Below are 21,997 nucleotides of genomic sequence, written 5' to 3' on the forward strand. Positions count from 1 at the left end.
AACATTAAGGTAAGATAATACTGTTCCTGTGAATTACCCAGTCGCCACCTTTTTATAGTAAACTGAAGTAAACTTTGAAATGGCAACATTATCGCTGTGCAACAGGCCAACCGAATGTCCACAATGCCCAGTTGCTACTGTATGTCGACGTATGAGGAATATATCCACACAAATGTAATTGTTCAACATCTCGATCATGTAAACCAGGGGTTCTCAAACTTTTTCATTCCATGACCCCATTTTATTTAGGAATTTTTTTGGGGAACCCACATCGCGTAATTTCAATGTGGAATTAAGGAATATCAAAATAAAAGCACACGTTGAACTTGATCATGCATATTTATTAGAAAATGTAATTACAGCACTATGTTATCAATACACATTTATAAAACGAGGCATATTTAGCCAAAATATGTTGCCAGAACAAACAAAACAACTTTTTTTTCTTTTTTCTTCAGGACACTCACTACCCGCGACCCCAATTTGGGTCGCAACCGATAGTTTGAGAACCACTGATGTAAACAATTCACAGTGGAACAGCAATGTCATGCTTTTTTGTGTTTGACGCCACCGCTGCAGACTTTTGGTATTTCCTTTCGAAAAAGATGTTAACCAATGGTTCGAGGCAGCCATGTTGGAAGAAAGACAACTACACAAACATTCCATGCGAGGCCTCTTATAGGCGGCGTTGTGGATTTCAGCCCTAATATAAAAAGCTGTTTTAGAACTAACGTCCATTTTGTGTCTACCCGACTGCTCCTGCGGTTTCAAGTCCGCCATTATGGGTCTATTATTACGATTGCTCCTTCAATGCCAGTTCCTGCTGTTTGATGGCCTCCTGGGCCTCCAGCTGCATCTTTTCCAGCTTCTCCAGGGTGACTGACTTGAGCGGCAGCAGTTTGGGCTTACACAGCACCAGGGTGGGCACATCTTCCATGGAGAGCTGCCCTGTGGGTGTTAACCAGGCAAACATTAAAGGCACACGCCAACATTCTGGGATTAGCTTATCGTCTTCGGGAGAGGTGTTTAGTTGGACAATGCCTATGCTAACCAGCACTTTCCGCTTCCATTCATTGTGCTAAGCTAGGCTAACGTGCAGCCAGATTCTACTGAACGCACAGAGGAAACTGGTATCCATCTTCCCTAATTTCCCAAAATGTTAAAACGCAGTGGTGGGAAGTAATTAAGTGTTTACTCAAGTACTGTACTTAAGTACAATTTTGAGCTACTTGTACTTTGTGAGTTTTCATTTGTGGGAACGTTATACTTTTACTCCACTACATTTCAAAAATAAATATTGTACTTTTTACCCCACTACATGTATCTGAACCCATCAGTTACTAGTTACTTTGAAGGAAAATATTTTGCATGGCAAAGATTAATGAAGATTATATTTGAAGCCTGCCAACTTCAAGAGGACATAATCAGAGCAGCATAACTGGACCACATACCACTTTAACATGACCTTTAGAGGTCAATGGCTCGAGGATAGGATGCTCCCAAGCACTAGAATACACAAACGTGTAGAATGCATACTTTTACTTTAGATATTTAAGTACATTCAATAGCGAATACATCTCTACTTTTACTTAAGTAGAATTTGAATGGAGGACTCTTACTTTTACCAGAGTAGCTACTCATTTATCTGGGTATTTCTACTCAATTTAACATACATCCAGTTGCCAGAATTACATTTCTTCCCCATTAATTTAAGATGATCCCCTGGTTGTCAGTGGAATTACTAGTCTAAAATAAATTCCCATCCCTGATTAGTATGAAATTATAGACTTGTCACCGTTCTCTCAGTTCTACTGATCAATAAATGTCTTCCTTTTTTCTTTTTCTTTTTCTTACAAATCTGTACTGCAAAAGATGTCTAGCTACAGCATTATGATATATTTTGCCTTTTCCACATGTTCTACTGGTAATTCCCACAATGCAGTGCAGTGCAGACTACAACTGGATGTGCAAAACAGCTGTTGTAAGTAAGTCCCTTACTGTGCAAAGCAGCATCTTACATTTACAGTGACTGTAACAATGATGGGGATGAATGAATGAGAACTTTATTTAACAGATTGCAGAATGGGTACAATACAGTACGGCTCAATACACTATTTTTTTTATCTACTTTTTCTCCCATTTTCTATTTTTCTCCCATCCCAATTTCGTATCGTCCAATTCTTCCCTCCGCTGTCTTGAACGCTGTTAGGCCATGCCTCCCACAGGCCGGCTGCAATGTGGACGAAGCCTTGCATCACGTGTCCCCTCCGGTACACGAGGAGGCAGCCGTCGCATATTTTCACCTGCACAGCGCGATCTCTCAGCGGCGAGCTAGGGTCTGCGTGGGAGGGTCACGCCGCCCCATTGCTTCCTGATTCTGCTGTACAGGCGCACCAACCGACCTGTAGGAGTCGCTGTCCACAACGTCTGATCCCCACCCACCAGCTTTCCACCCCTATTGGACTTCAAGTTTGTCCGAGGTAAGCGACAGTTGTGATTGGAGGATCAAGAAAAGAGGGCAGGGTTTGAGATGGGTCTAATTGTTAGTATGAACGACCAGCCAAGCTGGTAGCAATGCCGAGAGCTGGGCTCGAACCCAGCATCTCCTTCATTAGTGGCGAGCGCCTTGCCCACTGCGCCACTTAGCCGCCCAATACACACAATTGTTAAGGGGATGCAGACCAGAGAAAGACGTTTGTCTTGTTTACATCAGGGTCCCCCATTTTCAATTCATAGTGGGGGACTTGTAAACATTGACTGACGGTACAACAGATATAGCAAGTTGATCAAAAGAGGATATGGAGAGGGCTTCAGCGTTCTTGTTTTGTTTCGGTAGGTGCTCTTTGGATTAAATCCGGGGTAGGATTCGTTATAGAAGAAAAGTTGAGATCCAAGGCAGCTCTACAATTTTAAAATGTCTTTATTAATTGGCTTACATTATTTAGAAACTTTTTAAAATACCGACATGTTTCAGCCTACACATGGCCTTCTTCAGGGTGTTGTGATTGTAGAGCTGCCTTGGATCTCAACTTTTCTTCAGATATAGCAAGTTGTTGATTAATGGAATTTTGTGAGAAATGTTATGTGACTGCAAACAATTTGTCCATCACATATTGGGACCGACAATGAAGCTACACTTCTTTTTTCCTAAGTAGTATTACACTTTTTAAAGCAATGTTAGTGAAAAAAAAAAAACATTTGTTAAGTAGCTGTACTGACCTTGTTTGGGCAAAACCTCTCTGAATATCGACTTCACTTCAGGCATTGTCGAAGTATGTAATGGCTGAAAGGTAAGACAAATTAGCTTCATAAGTAAGCTCTATAGACTTTCAATGTGACAATAACATTCTAAAAGGACTCGTTTATTTCCTTTGAGCAAAGACATGGACTGAGTTGCTTTATTGATAAATCAATGGGAAACGGACTATGTTCTTGTTGAATAATTGGCTATTTAAATGTTTTGCATAAGAGGGCGGGTCCCTGGTTTGATATAATTTGGTCTTCCCATCCTGCTCCAGTGCTGCAAGCTTCTACCATTTCCATCCTAGCAAAACATTTATATTGATGTTCAGCAGTGGTGAAAAGTAACTAAGTACTTTTACTTAAGTACGATTTCGAGCTACTTATACTTTACGTGAGTATTTAAATTTTAGGGCACTTTATACTTTTACTCCACTACATTTCAAAGGAAATATTGTACTTTTTACTCCTACATTTATCTGAACCCATCAGTTACTAGTTACTTGGAAGAAAAAGATTTTGCATAGAAAACATGGCAAAAATGTATGAAGATTATACTTTCACATTTGAAGCCTGTCAACTTCAAAAGGACATAATCAGAGCAGCATAACTGGACTACGTACTACTTTAACATGACTTTTAATCAGCAGCATAACCGGACCACATACGACTTTAACATAACTTTTAGAGGTCAATGGATTTTGGTTTGAGCACTGGAATACACAAATGTTATGTAGTACTTTTACTTTAGATTCTTAAGTACATTCAATAGCAAATACTTCTCTACTTTTACTTAAAGTACAATTTGAATGGAGGACTTTTACTTTGAACAGTACTCATTTATCTGGGTATTTCTACTTGTACTTAAGTAAAGGAACTGTACTTCCACCACTGATGTTCTGAAGTTTTGCTTTGCACTGTGGGATGGGTATTAATGATGTCACAATACCTCCATCTTTATGCACATTAGTGTGACATAATAGCTTAAGCAGTGGAATGACAGTTTTGGGAGTACTACAGAATGGTACATTTTCACCTATATAAATGTCCTGTTGTGTAACATAACCACAAGGGATATCTCAAACCCCGCCCTCTGGATCTAGAAAAGTGGGTGGGTCCGAGGCAAGCAACAGCTGTGCTTGGAGAATCAAGAAACAAGGGTGGGGTTTGAGATGGGTACATTTTGAGCATTCAAACATAACTAGTGTACATCCTCCTCAAGGACGAGATAAATATTGATCTTGCCCACTACAACGTTAGATTATTAGTAAGATTATTACTTTATTGTCAAATTACACTAAGCAATAGAGGCCTTGCATGGAATGTATGTGTCGTTCTTTCTTCCAGTATGGCTGCCTGAAACCATTAGTAGCCACATTCAAAACAGGCGGGGTGGGGTAACTGTACATTGGATTATCCTCGAAACCTTACTTGGTCCCAAGAAGAGGGTCTCGTGTATTATTGGGTTAGGACATTTACTGTACATTGGAGGGGGTTGGGTTAGGACATTTACAGGGGCCAGTTTCGAATTGCAGTCTCTCGTAAGTGCTCTTGGAGAGTGGTTTTGAAAGTGGGTAGTACTAGTGATTCACATTTCTTTACAGCTGTGGGTAGGGCGTTCCACATTGATGTGGCATAATTGCTAAATGTGTTTTGTCCCTTGTTTGAGCCGAATCTGGGTTTCACATTATTTGTGGAGCTTCCTCTGGTGTTGTGGTTGTGGTATTCACTGACCTTTGGGAAGTAATTTGACATGTACATGGGTACCTTAGTTGTGTAGTGTATCTTGTAGACCAGGCCCATTGCAAGTTGCTGTACTCTGTCGTCTACTCTAAGCCATCCTAGGTTGTCAAAGTGGGCAGGGGTGAGGTGGGTTCTAGGAGTAAGGTCAAGCAGTAGTCTGACCAGTTTGTTTTGTGATGTTTGTTTTTAGCACCTTTGAGGTGCTTTGGTACCATGAGGTGCAAGCATAGTCGTAGTACCCTTGAATGAGTGCTCCTGCCAGAGTCTTCAGGGTATTCTTGTTTACCAGAGAGGAGATCCGGTACAAGAATCTAGTTCGTTGGTTGACCTTTTTTTTTTATTACATTGGATGCCATTTTGTCACAGGAAAGATTTGCCTCTAGGATGGAACCTAGGTATGTAATTTCATCTTTCCTTGTGACAATATTGTCACCCACTGTAACTGAGAAGCCGCCGGTCTTGCCGAGTTTCTTATTTGAACCGAAGAGAATGGACTCTGTTTTACCCAGGTGTAATGATAGTTTGTTATCAGCGAGCCAGGTGCAGATTTTGCCTAGTTCCGACCGAGCTGAGTTTTTTTTCAACCTGTAACTTGTTCTTGTCAGAGACCAGCAGGGCTGAGTCGTCCGCGAACAGGAACAAGTTGCAGTCACAAGCTGACACCATGTCATTTGCATAAATTAGGAACAGTAGCAGACCTAGTATGCTTCCTTGTGGAACACCACAGCTCACTGTGAGGGGGGGGGATAGAGTACCGTTTACCTCCAACATCTGTTCTCTCCCCTCCAGGTAGGATTGCATCCAGCTCACTGATAGACTTATCAAAACCAATTCAGAATGGAGTGATTGACAGTGTCGAAGGCCTTTTGTAGGTCCAGCATGATCATGCCGCAGTATTTGCCCGTGTCCACCTCTTGTTTGATGTGGTCGTTCAAATAGAAAAGGCATGTGTCAGTGGAGTGCTGTTCTGAAGCCAGATTGGAATTCGTAGATTCGATTTTTTCCCCGTGAGGTACTTTTCGACCTGTTCGTATACTATTTTTTCCATGACTTTCGAGATGGATGGTACTAACATGAATTAACATTTAAAAAGTATCAAATTAATTATGTAACCTTAACCGATCTAGCACAGATCAGATATTCTCTGGCTTCTAGCTGTGCCTTTGGCACCTCAAAGGCACTAAAAACCAAATTACAAACATCTCAAAACAAACTAGTCAGACTACTGCTTGACCTGACTCCTAGAACCCACCTCACCCCTGCCCACTTTGACAACCTAGGATGGCTTAGAGTAGACGACAGAGTACAGCAACTTGCAATGGGCCTGGTCTACAAGATACACTACACGACCAAGGTACCCATGTACATGTCAAAATACTTCCCAAAGGTCAGTGAATACCACAACCACTACACCAGAGGAAGCTCAACAAATCATGTTAAACCCGGATTCGGCTCAAACAAGGGACTAAACACGTTTCGCAATTATGCCACAACAATGTGGAACGCCCTACCCAAAGCTGTAAAGGAATGTGAATCCCTGCCCACATTCAAAACCGCTCTTAAAGAGCACCTACGGGAGGCTGCAATTTTGAAACTGGCCACCGTAAATGCCCATAACCCCCACCACCTCCTAATAGACAGTCTCCTCCCCACCGCATGTATATATTCCCTCCCCGCCATATGTATATTTCTCTCCCACCCACCCACCCCCTCCTAATGTACAGTCCCCTCCCCATCATATGTATATACTCTGTCAGGATCTAGGGGTAACAGTACTGTATATTTGAATACCGTTTATGTCACAAATGTATCGGTACGAAATACCTATATGTCCCTATGCCATAAATGTCATGTATGTTGTGTGTCATAAATGTCTATATGAATTGAAAATGGGGGACCCTGATGGAAACAAGACAAACGTCTTTCTCAGGTCTGCATCCCCTTAACAATTGTATGTATTGAGCCGTACTGTATTGTACCCATTCTGCAATCTGTTAAATAAAGTTTTCATTCATTCATTCATTCATTCATGTTATGATGAATTGAAAATGGGGGACCCTGATGTAAACAAGACGAAAGTCTTTCTCTGGTCTGCATACCCTTAACAATTGTATGTATTGAGCTGTACTGTACTGTACCCATTCTGCAATCTGTTAATAAACTTTTCAATCAATCAATAGTATTAATGTAACAAAAATAAATAAATGAGCCACGTAAATAAGTCTCCCAGACACGACACTACTAAACCATTTCCATTTCAAAATACGTTTTCGGGAGCTTTTGGTCAGTTTTGATTGATTGATTGAAAACTTTATTATTGAAAACTGTTAACAGATTGCAGAATGGGTACAATACAGTACGGCTCAATACACACAATTGTTAAGGGGATGCAGACCAGAGAAAGACTTTCGTCTTGTTTACATCATGGGTCCCCATTTTCAATTCAAAATGTGATGTGTGCAGCTCGAGCACCTAACGTTAGAAGCTGCACAGCCTACATTAGTTACTGTAACGTCAGCCCAGTGCCATTTATTATTATTGCCAGAGTTTGTTATATAACTATATTTGAAGACAAAAAAAACGAGAACTAACGTTATAATAAATGTTAACGTTAAACCAATTGAACTTTGACTGACAAAAACATAACGTTTATCCGTAATTGTAACTTATACAATCTATTAAACTCATTCAAACATTTGCTATCTTTCCTTATCTTAACGTTAAATATTGTATCTCACCGGTCACCGCGTTAGCAAAGGAATATTTGTCAGGATCGGCGTCAATGTTGTCAGGCCAACAGAATCACCTGACTTGCTGTGACTGCTTCTGCGGTTGGGCTTAGTTACCACACTAGCAAGCATAGCGCTTTACTGCCATCTAGAGGCGTATCTGGTAACTCACTATTATCAACTTTTCCATGTATGGGTGTTTAAACCATAAATATTAAACCAAAGACAATGGAGTGATATTTTGTCAGCTGTATTGGATTCTGGCGGCCATATTGGATCCAGAATTGAAAGCAATGATATGAAGAAAAAAAAGAAGAAAAAAAAACGCTGTATGAGCATGAGGAAGGTAATGTTATAGTCATAAGCCCACTTATCATCAACTTCTCCATGTATGGCCGGGTGTATTACATATCTCAAATGAGTGATATTTGGCAATTGGCACTTGGCAGCCATATTGGATTTGGAGTCAAATCTGAGAGGCCCTCTTTAGTGCCCTTGCTTTATTTCAAGACAAGAGGAGGGTATGATTATGCTGAATCCATTGAGAAAAGCTTTACTAAATAATGAGTCAGTGTTTCTGGGGTTGTGCCCAGTGTTACCTAAAGGATTTTTATTTTCTTATTGTCAACATAGCCTATGAAAAGACAAAACCCTACAATACTCTCAATACCCTCCCCCATTGGAGCTCTCAACCAGGGCACCATACCATTGTATGTTAAAATCACTAAATACAGCTTGCAAAAACATATTCCAGCTGTGAATCATAATGTATTATCATGAAAAACAGGGGAAATAACTACATTATAATTATTACTAAATGTATTTCAAAGGGCAACCAGCTCTGTCGATCTATTGCTGTGCAGTGGTAAAAGGAACAGTGTATATATCCCAGAGAAAGCGCATTACACTCAAGTCCAGGACAAAGTACAATACCAATGAGAAATGCATTGTAGGTTTTGGTGTTTTGTAGGCTTTAGACCTTTCTTTAATCATCAATTTTATCAATTTTCTTTACTTGTGATTTTAGACTGTGGTTTACTTTGTTCTTTTTTTAATCTGTTATTATTCATTGTTTTATCTTTCTTTTATCATGTAATGTGAAGCACGTTGGGCTGCATCTTGTATGAAAAGTGCTATATAAATAAAGTTATTATTATTATTATAATTATTATTATAAGAAAACATTTTTAATGTTGGCCTTTTCCTTTAACCCTACCCTTAAAGGTGCTGTAAGTGGTATTATTTTGTTAAAATATTATGTGTGAAATAGCTCTACATTCCAACAGCCATCACTCATATAGAGTCGGTAACATGGGTCTCCCAGTCCCTCCCAGTCCTTTCTGGTAATCCCTTCCCACTTTATCCAATGAAATGTGAAATGTTGTGAAATAGGGACTCCTTTGTTTGCACGTCGTTATCAAAAGTCAAAGGCACGCAAAAGATAACAAAAACCCTTCTAAAAAAATATATCCGCCACATGACATTCCGAGTTAACCCTTTCACTACCAAAGGGTTAACCCTTTCACAACACACTACAGAAGGTTAACCCTTCTGTAGTGTGGTAGTGAAGGGGTTAAAAAATGGTAAAAAAATAATTCTAAGATCCTAAACATTGCCAAGCTCTTGCTCAAACAAATGAGCATCATGCAATTTTACTGGTATAAAGCAAAGTCCCACTCCATTCATTTTGGAGCTCTGAGGGCTGCATATTTTCCGCAGGCTGCTGGCGGAAGTAGCCTGGTGAGAACAACGTCTCACTTCTTCCCGTCTCTGACCGTTAGGCCAAACTGAAAAGTGACGGCAAATTACTGTACAATCTTCTGTGAACATTCCCCCTAGAGAACCTATTGATTTTTGTGACCCCACGACCTTTCCTCTAGCTATCGGGCCACATTTTTTGTTTTCAAATGAGCGTATCTCCATACAGTCTTGGAGATTATACCCAGAGATGTGGCTTCTCGTGGACAATACATTGCCATACGGACCTATAAAGTCTGCCACGTTACATTTTTTGCCCTCTGGACTCTTTGAAAATCCCTATTGGTCACCTGATTCTCATTAAATGTTCTGTGTGCCATCAAGGGACCAACATCTTTAAGCGTATAATTGATACAGTCCATAGGCCAAACCGTATGACCACCAGATCCAATTGAATTTAAATTTTTAAATTTAATTTGAAGCCGTCTTGTAAAGAGTTCCAAGTGGTCGGAGCATAGAAACTAAAGGCAGATCTTCCAAGCTGAATACAATGTGTACTATGAGTTTCCGCTACCAATACATCTAGCTTTAGAGAACAACATACACTTTTAATTTATGTTTCAAGCTAGGCTAGCTTATCCGTATCCACTCCCATTCATTTGTGCTAGGCTACCTTGCAGCTGGATAGTTTGTTACATTAAGAAAGTGGTATATCTATTTTCTTGTCTGACTCTGGAGAAGCACATTTCCCATAATGTTGGCGTGTTCCTTTAAGATAATTAAAGTGCAGCTTGGAGAATGTTAAAGGAATGTTGCAGATTCTCTACAGCTGGCTGAGCGGAATCTGCAATACAATACATTAGTGTATCATCTGCGTATAAATGTACATGACGGTTAGTTAGAGATTAAATATTATTATTAATATAGATTGTAAAAATAACTGGACCTAGAATTTAACCTTGTGGAACGGTAAAAAGTAGTTCCCCAAGTTCACCGACTGCTGCAGATCAGACAGGTATAATTCTGGAACCAGGGTTCGATTCCCGCTTGGGGACCAGGTTTCCATGATGCCAGGTACTCAGGTGGGGTATCTCCCAGGCCTTTCTGTGTGGAGTTTGCATGTTCTCCCCGTGCTCGCAAGGGTTTCCCCCCGATAAGATAAACCCAATGGAAAAACATGCACAACAGATCGCTAACGCTGTGCCTTGACGAAGACGGACAGGAGCACTTGGATTGGTCCCCGGGGCGCGGCTCACGTTGACGCCCTATCTGCTCCCGGCTGCCCATGGGGGGAAGGACAACGGGATGGGAAAAGTGCAGAGAGACATTTCATCTGTGACTCAGTGCATGTGTGTGTGTGTTCCTGTGGGTCGCCCATCTCGTGTGTGTGTTAAAACTGCATGACAAATAAAGAATTCTAGTCTAGTCTAACTTAAAATATGTAAAAGCAAGTAATGATCAACAGTGTCAAATGCCTTGGAGAGATCCACCAAGATGGCAGTACAAGGTATTTTCTCATCCACGATGTTGACAATGTCATTCACAACCAAAGTGATAACATGGATTCCTGTGGGCTCAGAACAGTCTGTATTGAGAAATTCCTTGAGGTGACAATTTACAAGACAAACAAGCTAAACAAGACACTTTTGATATTGGTCTCCTATACCTCCACACACTTGCAAGGGAAGGACATGAACAGTTTTCCCAAGTCTGGGAACTACTAGGGCAGAAAGATGAATAAAGATACAAATCTGTTTAAACCCATCTGTTTCTCACATATTCACTATAACCTGTGTCACTGTTCTATACCCCCTGCTGTTTCTTTTGTTATTTTAACTTCACTGTTTTTAACCTCTACTTTTAACTGCCTTGCTGTGTTTTTATGATCTGTAAGGACCTTGGGTGTTGTGAAAGGTGCCACCAAATAAAATGTATTATTATTTTTATTAAAATTGTCTTCACCAGTAGATTTCTTGGAATCAATGATTTGAAGAGCCTCAATAACCACACAGAGAAGTTATGATATAACTTAAATAAACTGAGAGGCATGGTAGAATGGGTGGCACAGTGGTTAGCACTGCTGCCTCAAAGCAAGAAGGTCCTGGGTTCAAACCCTAGCAGGGGGCCCTTCTGTGTGGAGTTTGCATGTTCTCCCTGTGTTTGTGTGGGTTTCCTCCAGGTACTCTACTTTCCTCCCACACCATAAAGACATGCATGGTAGGCAGGGACTACAGATGAATACTAGCTCATTAGCTAATTCTGGCACATTTACATTGATGTGGAAACTGAAGATGTTGATTAATGTGCACTGTCCCTGGGTAAAAAATAAATAAAACAAACAAAACAATAATCACGATTAATAAAAAGATGGCCAATGTTAGTAGGAGGGGATCCAATATTCTCATCCTCAAACATGCGGCCAGCTGCTGCAGTGTCTATTAAAGGCAGAACAGATCTCACTATTATCATATACGAAGCATCAAACTTGACACGAGAAGGTAGCGAAGCAGCAGAATTGCTTGTATTATATTTTATTACCTTCCAGAATGTTGCAGGATTAGAATAAGAGGCCAAGTTCAAATAATAATCAGATTTATCTTTTCTCACATGGACTAGATCTATTTTTCACCCTAATCTTTTAAAAAGGTGCATGCTTCCTTACAACAGAAAGAGCCGTTTTTGTTAAAAACATAAAACACTAATTCAACACCAGAAATTCCACTGTCATAGACTCGTTTAGAAAAGCTTGTTCATTAAAATTCCTAACATTTCTCTTAACTTAATTTGTGATGAAGTTCTCTTCAGTTGAGTTGGGGGGGGGGGGGGCGACAGTGGCTCGGGAGGTAGAGCAGTCATCTGGTAATCTGGAGGTTCCCGGTTTGATTCCCGCTCCTCCCGGGCAGCGTGTCGAAGTGTCCTTGAGAAAGACACTTAACCCCTAATTGTTCCCGATAAACAGGTTGGCACCTTGCATGTGAATATGAGTAAATGGGTCAAATGTGAGCAACAAATTGTAAAGCACTTTGGATAAAAGCGCTATATAAATGCAGCCATTTACCATTTGAGTATTCCTAAAACATGCAACAGGGCAATGATCACTAATCCTTTACTTGCTTTTTTTTATTTTGTCACTCCTATTACATTTAAATCAATGAGAGGGCCTGGTCTACAAGATACACTACACGACCAATGTACCCATGTACATGTCAAAATACTTCCCAAAGGTCAGTGAATACCACGATCACAACACCAGAGGGAGCTCCACAAATCATGTAAAACCCAGATTCGGCTCAAACAAGGGACTAAACATGTTTCGCAATTATGCCACATCAATGTGGAACGCCCTACCCAAAGCTGTAAAGGAATGTGAATCACTACCCACTTTCAAAAACACTCTCAAAGAACACCTACGGGAGACTGCAATTCGAAACTGGCCCCTACAAATGTCCTAACCCAGTTGTACAGTAAAGACCAAGTATGGCCTTGTCAGTATTCCAATGTACAGTGCCCCCCCCCCCACCTCCAATGTACAGCCCCACCCAACCCCACCCCACCTACCCAACCTCCTCCAATGTACAGTTTCTATGTCAAATGTATGTCAGTTTTCCAATGTACAGACAGTGTACAGTGTCCCCCCCCCCCCCCCACCTCCAATGTACAGCCCCACCCAACCCCACCCCACCTACCCAACCTCCTCCAATGTACAGCTTCTATGTCAAATGTATATACACTCTTTCTGGATTTTTTTAGTATCACAAACAGTACTGTATTTGCAAATCTGGTATGTCATAAATGTATAGATGTAGCAGTACTGTCTATCTGTATGTCGTGTGTGTCATATGATGAATTGAAAATGGGGGACCCTGATGTAAACAAGACGAACGTCTTTCTCTGGTCTGCATCCCCTTAACAATTGTATGTTTTGAGCTGTACTGTAGTGTACCCATTCTGCAATCTGTTAATAAACTTTTCAATCAAGAGATTTCATCTGTAAAGTTCTTGAGATTAGGCCCGATGGGTTAATTAATCAGTGACTCAGGAGGTAAAGCGGTCGTCTGGTAATCTGAAGGTTCCCTGTTCAATTCCAGCTCATCCCAGAAGCGTGTCGAGGTGCCCTTGAGCAAGACACTTAACCCCTAAATGCTCCTGATGAGCAGGTTAGCACCTTGCATGGTTGCCTCCGCCATCAGTGTGTGAATGTGTGAGTGACTGGGTGAATGTGAGGCATACATTGTAAAGCGCTTCTTGTTAAAATCACTATATAAATGCAGTCCATTTACCATTTAATCAATTGAGATAGATTGAGGCTATAGAAAAAAAACTCCTTTAAATAATCAGAAGCTTTAGTCAGACAATCAATGTTAAAATATCCCAAAACTATAATTTCCAAATTAGTATACCAAGACAGTACCAAGTGATCAATAGACCTAGCATCAGCTGATGGAGGTCTATAAAATCCCAATTAACAAAGGACCCACAATTTATCTTTAGTAAATAATAAATAATAAACAACACACATGAATAAATGGTCCCTTTTTAAATATTTTTACTTAAATGTAATCACAGTGCCATGCATTCATTGCAGCAGAGACAAGACACCAACACATCACCATGGCAAGTCAAACTGACTTTATTGATTACTATTTTCACCAGCAAGCTATTTGTTTATTTCTCAATGTGCCACTTTCAGATCGAATGAGCTAGCTAGCTTGTGCACCTTCCATGGGTGATGGGTCTGACATGTCAGCTTTATGACAGTGTGATCTGAGGCAATATCACCATTGTTGATACATAAAACATGAATTTACAACTAAGGTCTGTTGAGACAACTATCGTTTCTGTAATTTACCCAGTAACATTTTGAGTGTGAAAATAATGGCAATGTGGGGAGATTGTTAATGGGGGAGGTCTGCACAGGAGTGTGTTCTTCCTGTTTGATATAATAAATCAATTTGATGCTCTCAGTGACTTAAACACTTCTCTGTATGTTGTAAACACTTGAGTGTCATATTGAAAGATAGCTATGCAGTGTCAGCCTACATTGCATGTTTTTGAGAACACTTATTTAGCTCATACAAAATGTATTATAGTGTCAGCCTACATTGCATGTTTTTGAGAACACTTATTTAGCTCATACAAAATTTATTATAAACCAACTTTTTATTATGCATTAAATATTTTATTCAAACAATAAGGAGAAATATCTTGTTTCAGTGTTTTGCAAATAGGGTATATATTTGAATATAAGATAATATATTCCTTTATTGATTGCCTAGGTGAAATTCGGGAGTCATAGCAGCATGGGTGAGGGGCAGTGATGCCACAGATTACTTGTAAAAATAATCTGATTACTGATTACTCCTTTAAAAATGTATCTAGTTACTTTACTGATTACTTGATTTACTTTGAAAGTAACTAGGTTACGAAGTCGTCATCGTCCCCCCTGCTGCTGCCACAAGAATGACAAAAAAAATTCATCATGAGACGTCATTAGCCATCAGGCCATACTTCGGTCTAGCCGACTGTACCCCTGGCTCTCTTATCATCAGCATTATGAGATAGTAACTCACAGCCACTTGGAAAAGTAACTGTAATCAGATTACTGGCTTGTAAAAAAACAAGTTAGATTACTATTTTACTGAAAAAAGTAATCAGATTACAGTAACTAGTTACTTAGTAACTAGTAACTAGTTACTGGCATCACTGGTGAGGGGAGGTACAGGTATGGACAGTGTAATAGTAGAAAGACCTAAATATAGTAAATAAAATTATATCTGAATGAAGAATATAGAAAAAATAACAGTGTAAACAATATAACTGAATATAAAAATATGATACATTTGACGAATAATAGTTAATTTACGATGAGACCATATATTTAACCGTAACACGTTTTAATTCAAATGTTTATAGTTTATTCTGTACAATATATAACATCATAAGATAAACGTATTATGATTGTATATTTCAAGAAAGTCTCGTGACAGATTGGCTAGGCGTGCGAGTGACGCAACGCGGCGGTAGGGGAGGGGACCAGAGCCACAGCAGTGTAGGAGAGAGGAGGAAGCGAGGATGGCGGAGTCACACCTCTGAAGGTAAAACACTTATATTATCACACATACCAATGAATGTTTCTCCCCAACAAGTTTAAGTTCCATCGTGAGGGTCACAGTCACAGACATCACCGTCATCAACCTTTTAACCCAGTGAGTAAAGCCGCAGTGTCGCTTTGTGGCCCGAGAACGGACTCTTTTGTTCAGCTTCGGAATGGCCGCTGTTTTCAGAATGTGTTTTCTTTCCTCCACTAACATCCAGTGCAGCGCGAGGAGGGAGGAAACAGCGCTTCGGAATTCGTTTTCGATCATCGCACCCGCCGGGGTGTTTCGATGTCCGTCCGTAAACTAAAGCGTAATACGGACACAAGCGGGTTGCCCGTCTTTTTCGGTGTCAATAATACCGTTGAAGACGACGTTACCCCGCCGCACGGCTGCAGTCCCCCGGTGTCTCCCTCCCGGTGCAGCTGGCGGGGGTCGGGACGCTGCTGTCTCCCCGTCTGACAGCTGCTCTGCTCGGGCCTGCGGTGCTGCTGCCAGCCCCGAGAACACTCAGCTGGAGCCCATAGCCGGGAGATCGAGAACTCTGACACGCAACAGAAAGTCGACATGTAGCAGCCTATATATCACTCGTTCCCCCTGTGAGATATTGTTTAGGGAACTGTTGTTGCTCATCGACTTGACTGAATGATTGCTAACGTTAGCTCAATGTAACCAGCGCTAGCTATAGCGTTAGCGTTAGCGGTGTAGCTAGCAGCACTATTGGCGTTTGCATTGGTGTTGACGTTTTAGTTATATCTGTTTGATGTCCTGCCTTGTTGTCAGTGCTTTTAGCCAGTTACGTGGACGTTAATGTACACGACGGGCCATTATGCAAGGGTCTCCTTAGTAACATTAACGTTGGATATCTAATGTTAACTGTACTTACAAACAAACCAATTGCATTGCCTGCTTGGGTAACCTTGCATTAGATAGCGTTGTTAGCGATACTTGGCTAACGTTAGCTAGCTGGTCGGGTGTTAACAATACACTGGAACGCAGTGGCCGTAATCCCTGACGGTCTGTCCATGTTTTGCGTCTCTGCTTTATGCAAATCAGTGAGGTCATCTTGGTAGATGGCTTGATTTCCCCGAAGTGGCGACGTTTGATCCATAATCTCTTTGTAACTGGCACGCGTATGTAACATTCGTTGTATCAGACAGCTGCCACCTCATCTACATTTGCTATTATCAGTACGAATATGACAAATGCAATGATTGTGTGCTGTTTATTTAGTCAATAACCTAATTGTTTTCTAACTCTAACCACAAGATTATTAGTTTAAATGACCAAATAAAGCACGGCTGCTAGTGTGACCATTCCCGATTCAGTAAATTGTAGTACACTTTATTGTAATGTATTGATAATACTTTAGACTTGAACCAGAAGGAAAGGTGTTTCAGGTGGCCTTTTGGTGCTGTTTTGCACGTTGGCTGCAAACCTTCATTATTCTCACTAATCTTAAAGGGCACTTAATTGGAAAAACAGTGCTATTTTAATTCTGCACATAATCTCACATATTCCACAACCGTAAACAGTTTTGCATAATATGGTAGTATGCATTAGTCCTGTAGCTATCGATTTATTTTAGTGATCGAGTGTTCTACTCGTTATTCCATCGATTAATCGGATAAGAAATAACGTTTGCTTTAAAGTTATTTTCTTGAGCAACTTGGATATCTTAACATAATAACTAGCCGCCATATTGCTTTACGTTCTTCACCAGCCATTACAATCTACATGTAGCAATAATTAACGTTAACATACATTATTTACTAGCATAATTTCAACTAGCAATCGCAACATTATAGATTTATGTTAAATTCCAATGACGACTTGTGTGACGTGTCTGCTCCGCTCTGTGGACTGGATGCGTACACTGGTGCTTTTTGCTGAGATGCTGAAGTATTGACGAAGTGCTATTGTAGTAGGCTAGTTTGATTTTACAATAGACACACTGTACAGAGTTTTCTTTTTCTTTCAGCTTGAAATGCTCTTCACTATTTTCTCTTTATCATCTTCCATTTTGCAATCCATGCCTGAAATCTCTTCAGGTTCATGTTCCAGCCTCTTTGGTGTTCCACAGCAGAAGCACGTTGTGCAACAGTAATTATAGTCCGTGTGAAACAGTGTGCTGTTGGATACATCAGGCCTTGGTGGTAATCGAGTAACTCAAGTTACTCAAGGAATTGTTTCAGCTCTATTATGCATATTTTAGTTTGACAGTTATTGAGAGCTAATGGGTTTGATGTGCTTTAGTGATGTCAACAGAGTGTGAATGATGCAGATGAAAACATAGCTATTGCTATTTTCTCATAATTTCATTGAGCTATTTAACAGAAGGGTTGATGACATCACTGTATGACATATTCATACTCATTAACACTCAATAACTGTCAGACTAAATTAAAGTGTGCACAATTTTGGGATATGTGGGAGATTATACCCAGTGAAGTACCGGCTTTAACACAATGGGCGCCGGCCATTAGCCTTATCCTTGTAGCTAACACGCCAGGTTTCCATAGCATATTTTCACTGTGCGTCACTATGTTTGGAGAGCTATATCTATATTCTATATTATAGCTATGGAGACAATACTATGGTCATTTGACAGTGACTTTCTTCCATCGAACATGCAAAAAAGAGATCATTTTTTCATGTATACGTTCGCGCGTTATCCCGTGGTGAATATTGTATAGTTTAGGAGTGATCCGGGATAATTCCTGAAAAGCTGAGTTATAGGGCGCTACGTGAATTCTACTATAAGCGTTGGCGTTTCTTGCCTGGACACGCTACTATTTCCAATCAAATGTATATAATAGGTATTATGTTTCATCATGAATTCTTTTAGGCTTTTATGGCCAGTAACGGCATTCGTCTTGAACACCACACGCTGATCAGCTGGATCGATATGAAAACATTGTACGATCAAGCTGGAATTGACATCAGATAGTCCTTACCTTTGATCGGGTGTAGGGATGCCCCGATCGATCGGCCAGTGATCGGTATCGGCCGATATTCAGTATAAATATGAGATCGGTGATCGGTAGGGATGGGTACCTTTCACATTTGAACCGGTACCTGTGAATCGATACCGGTACCCAACGGTACCTTTTTTCGGTACTTTAGTCTCAAGAAATTTAATTTACCTACCTCAGTCGTAAAAAAAGAAAATCCAAACTTCAAATAACTACAATTTCGACAGTTTTAGGCTTGTCATTGCTCCGACTGCTTTGTTGTTGAATCAAGTCAAATCCTAGGTAAGCATATATTGTGCGTGTGAACGTTGACATGAAAAAAAAAAGTAAAAAAAAAAGTAAATAAAAATAATAAAAAAAAATTATTTTATTTTTTTTTAAATTTTTTTTTTTCGGTTTCTCACTTGATTCGATACTCGGTAGTACCGACGTGTTTCGGTTCGGTGCCTCAAAAGTACCGAATTCGGTACCCATCCCTAGTGATCGGTGATAATGCTTTATTTTCACAGATAGAAAAACATGATCCAATTCTTAGCGGAGATCTCACTCGCTCTCTCTCTCGGACACACAGAGCTGCCTGCAGACCCCTCCTCCTCCACCTCCTCCTGCCCCTCCCGCACACGGGTCTAGTCTAGTGGGACCTCCGTGAGCTAACGTTAGCTACCGTTACAAAATGACCCAGTCAACTATTCACTTTTAGTTTTATTTAGTTTTAATATGAGGCATTGTCTTAACGTTATCTAGCTGGCTAGCTACTGATAGCATTAGCTGCTGATATCAACAAATGCTCCAGCAATAGTCGAGTGCATGATAAGTTACCTCCGTTGACTCGTTAGCCAACATTAGCTCACGTTAGCTCTATATGGAATGTCCAGTAAACTAAATAGTTCACTGAGGCGTTGTCTTAACGTTATCTAGCCGGCTAGCAGTAGCTACAGATAGCTCCTGATATCAATGTCTTATAACATTGATTCGATTCGAGCCCCTGGCTTGCATCACAGTCACGAAAGGGGCTAGCTGAGGGAGTAGGGTATATCTGCAGAGCCGCAGATATACCCTGCTGAGGGCATGCTGAATGTGATTTGACCAAAGCAGAGTATACACACACACAGGGAGCGAAATTAACTTTTTGACTCACCGGCCAGTGGCGGGTAGATGGGAAGAATCTACCCGCCAAGCAGATTTCTTACCTGCAATTATTATTATTTTATATAAATTTATTTTTTAATAAAATATATATATTATATAATCATACTTGTAGTTGTATTATCTGCGAGACATCGCCACCTCGCTGTCTGCAAACAGCTCCACTGTCTGTGTGTATACTCGAGTGGCCTCCAGCTCCACCAAGGATTCTCCGGCGCTACAGCTGGACACTAAACTCTTACATTCAGCATGAAAGGATTCTCCTGCGCTGCACCTGGACCCTAGTCTGCAGCCCGCATGCTGATGCGATGTAACTGGACACTTGTTGATGTCGGGAGCTATCAGTAGCTAGCCAGCTGGATAACGTTACACAATGCCTCATGTATTAAACTAAAAGTGAATAGTTGACTGGGTCATTTTGTAACAGTAGCTAACATCAGCTCACGGAGGTCTCTCTGACTAGACTAACGTCAGTCACGGTGACTGTGTTTACATGCAGCATACAGAAACAGGTAGGGGAGGTTTAGGAGCAGCAATGTCCTGTGCTCAGACAGCGAGTGAGAACTCCGCTCAGAATTTGATCATGATTTTCGGTTTTCACATGACCATTTGATTGGCCGCCACACGGCGGGCTGACCTCATAGTGGGAGGTGCCAAACGTATAAACTGAGCGCAAATGGCGGGTGGCGCTCTCTAGTTTCGCCCCCTGCACACACAGTGGAGATAGCGAACATTGTGACTTGTTGCGTGGTGGCGATGTCTCGCAGATAATACAACTACAAGTATAATTATATAATATATATATTTTATAAAAAATTAAAATAAAAGTGTATATTTATATATTTCTTTTTATAAAACCAAAAACTATCGGTATCGGCCGATATGGCTCATAGGCGATCGGTGATCGGTATCGGTGGCAAAAAACGTGATCGGGGCATCCCTAGTCGAAAGACATATTCCACGCTAGGGCTGGGCGATAAAACGATAACGATAACTATCGCGATAAATAATTTCCTCGAAATAAACATGAAACGTGGTCGCAAAGTTTCGATATATCGATTTTCCAAGCTTGGATATGAGCACACGCACTAACAACCAATCAGTGAAGGAGATGGCCGACAGCGAAGGAGACCCGCGCTGCACCTCTGGGTAGAGAGGTAGGACTCCAGTAGTAAACAAGGCTGGCTAGGATAATTAGCTTGCACGCCGCTATTTTATAGTTTACGTGCCGAGTGGGTGTGTGGCGTGAATTCTGAGGCCACGGTTAGAGTAGTGTGGGGTATGCGGTGGACGTCGTTGCAATGTATTGGGGCGGAACAGAGTATTTTAGGGTGATATTTAGTACATTGGAAACAAGGCTGGCTAGGATAATTAGCTTGCACGCCGCTATTTTATAGTTTGTGGTGGACGTCGTTGCAATGTATTGGGGCTGAACGGAGTATTTTAGGGTGATAGTTAGTACATTGTCATGGGATACACCGCTTGCTCTGGCTAACTGCTAACATGCGCGGACTGATGACGACATCAACTCGAGACATTCGCAGCAGCAAAACGAGTCTATTAATAGCCCGTCCATCGGCGCCGGGCATAAGAAGTTAATTAAACTTGACAGAAATTATATCTATGATAATTATCGATATCGAGTTATATGAAAATAATTTTATAATTTTATCGCGATAACGTTTTTGGCCATATCGCCCAGCCCTATTCCACGCTGTTCTGATGGTGGGCGATGACTGGGATCGTCTCCGGTTACTTGCCTGACAAGTAAAATGTGGATTCCGGACTCTTTTTTTCCCATGCGTTTCATTCAATCTAATCCAATGGGGTGCAGTACCATCCGGAGAGACGATAGGGGGCGGTATTTTCCCAATTCGAGCTCGGAGAGAGTGCCAGTGGTAACGTGAGGCTAGATTGATGAAATATGAATGGAAATCGCTGAAGTTGCAGTGGTTTCAGAGTAGGCTTGGGTAGAGCTGCCGCGATAACCGCATTACCGCGGTATCGCTGTTGCATCACGCTCACCGCAGAGTTAGGCTGAATACCGCGTCACCGCTGTTTTTTATCATAATAATAAAGTTGGCTTGCGGCTTTGCAGATATACCCTACTCGGTTCCAAGCGACCCTATTGGGTAGAAGTGGTACCAGAAAAGTCATGTGAAACATTGCAGACCACTGACTGGTCAGAAGAGAGACGCGTCACAGTTTGGAGGCTCTGAACAAAAACAGAACGCCGCCATCTTTACTGCCTCGCTAAGGATGCATTTCATTCAGGATTTGTTTGCGACAGAACCAAGTGCAATAAACAAAAAAGAATGGATTCACTGTGTATTCTGCCTTATTTATTGATGAAACAAAACCGACATCAACC

At 40.9% G+C, this 21,997-nt stretch overlaps 2 protein-coding genes across 3 annotated transcripts in view; one reads left to right on the forward strand and one right to left on the reverse strand.

Moving 5' to 3' along the window:
- Nucleotides 1–184: 184 nt before the first annotated feature.
- bbip1 (BBSome interacting protein 1) lies at nucleotides 185–7,814 on the reverse strand. The gene is made up of 3 exons (XM_084319308.1): nucleotides 7,722–7,814; nucleotides 3,220–3,283; nucleotides 185–948 (listed from the first exon to the last, which is right to left on the reverse strand). The coding sequence occupies exons 2-3, from the start codon at nucleotides 3,263–3,265 to the stop codon at nucleotides 794–796; spliced, it is 201 nt and encodes a 66-aa protein (XP_084175434.1). The 5' UTR covers nucleotides 3,266–3,283; nucleotides 7,722–7,814; the 3' UTR covers nucleotides 185–793.
- Nucleotides 7,815–15,452: 7,638 nt separating this feature from the next.
- shoc2 (SHOC2 leucine rich repeat scaffold protein) overlaps nucleotides 15,453–21,997 on the forward strand; it is a 120,363-nt gene continuing 113,818 nt past the window's right edge. For both annotated transcript variants that reach the window (XM_084319302.1, XM_084319303.1), the window contains exon 1: nucleotides 15,453–15,505. The gene's annotated coding sequence lies outside the window, so the exon portion shown is untranslated. The remainder of the gene's footprint in view (nucleotides 15,506–21,997) is intronic.

The sequence above is a fragment of the Notolepis coatsorum genome, assembly GCF_963971535.1.
Source record: "Notolepis coatsorum genome assembly, chromosome: 7".
In the NCBI taxonomy this organism is placed as follows: domain Eukaryota; kingdom Metazoa; phylum Chordata; class Actinopteri; order Aulopiformes; family Paralepididae; genus Notolepis; species Notolepis coatsorum.

Bases quoted from the DNA above. Each gene is read 5' to 3' on its own strand.
- bbip1 (XM_084319308.1), bottom strand. From the start codon at position 3,265: ATGCCTGAAGTGAAGTCGATATTCAGAGAGGTTTTGCCCAAACAAG. The intron at 949-3,219 runs GTCAGTACAGCT...TAACACCCACAG, and splicing joins AGAGGTTTTGCCCAAACAAG to GGCAGCTCTCCATGGAAGAT.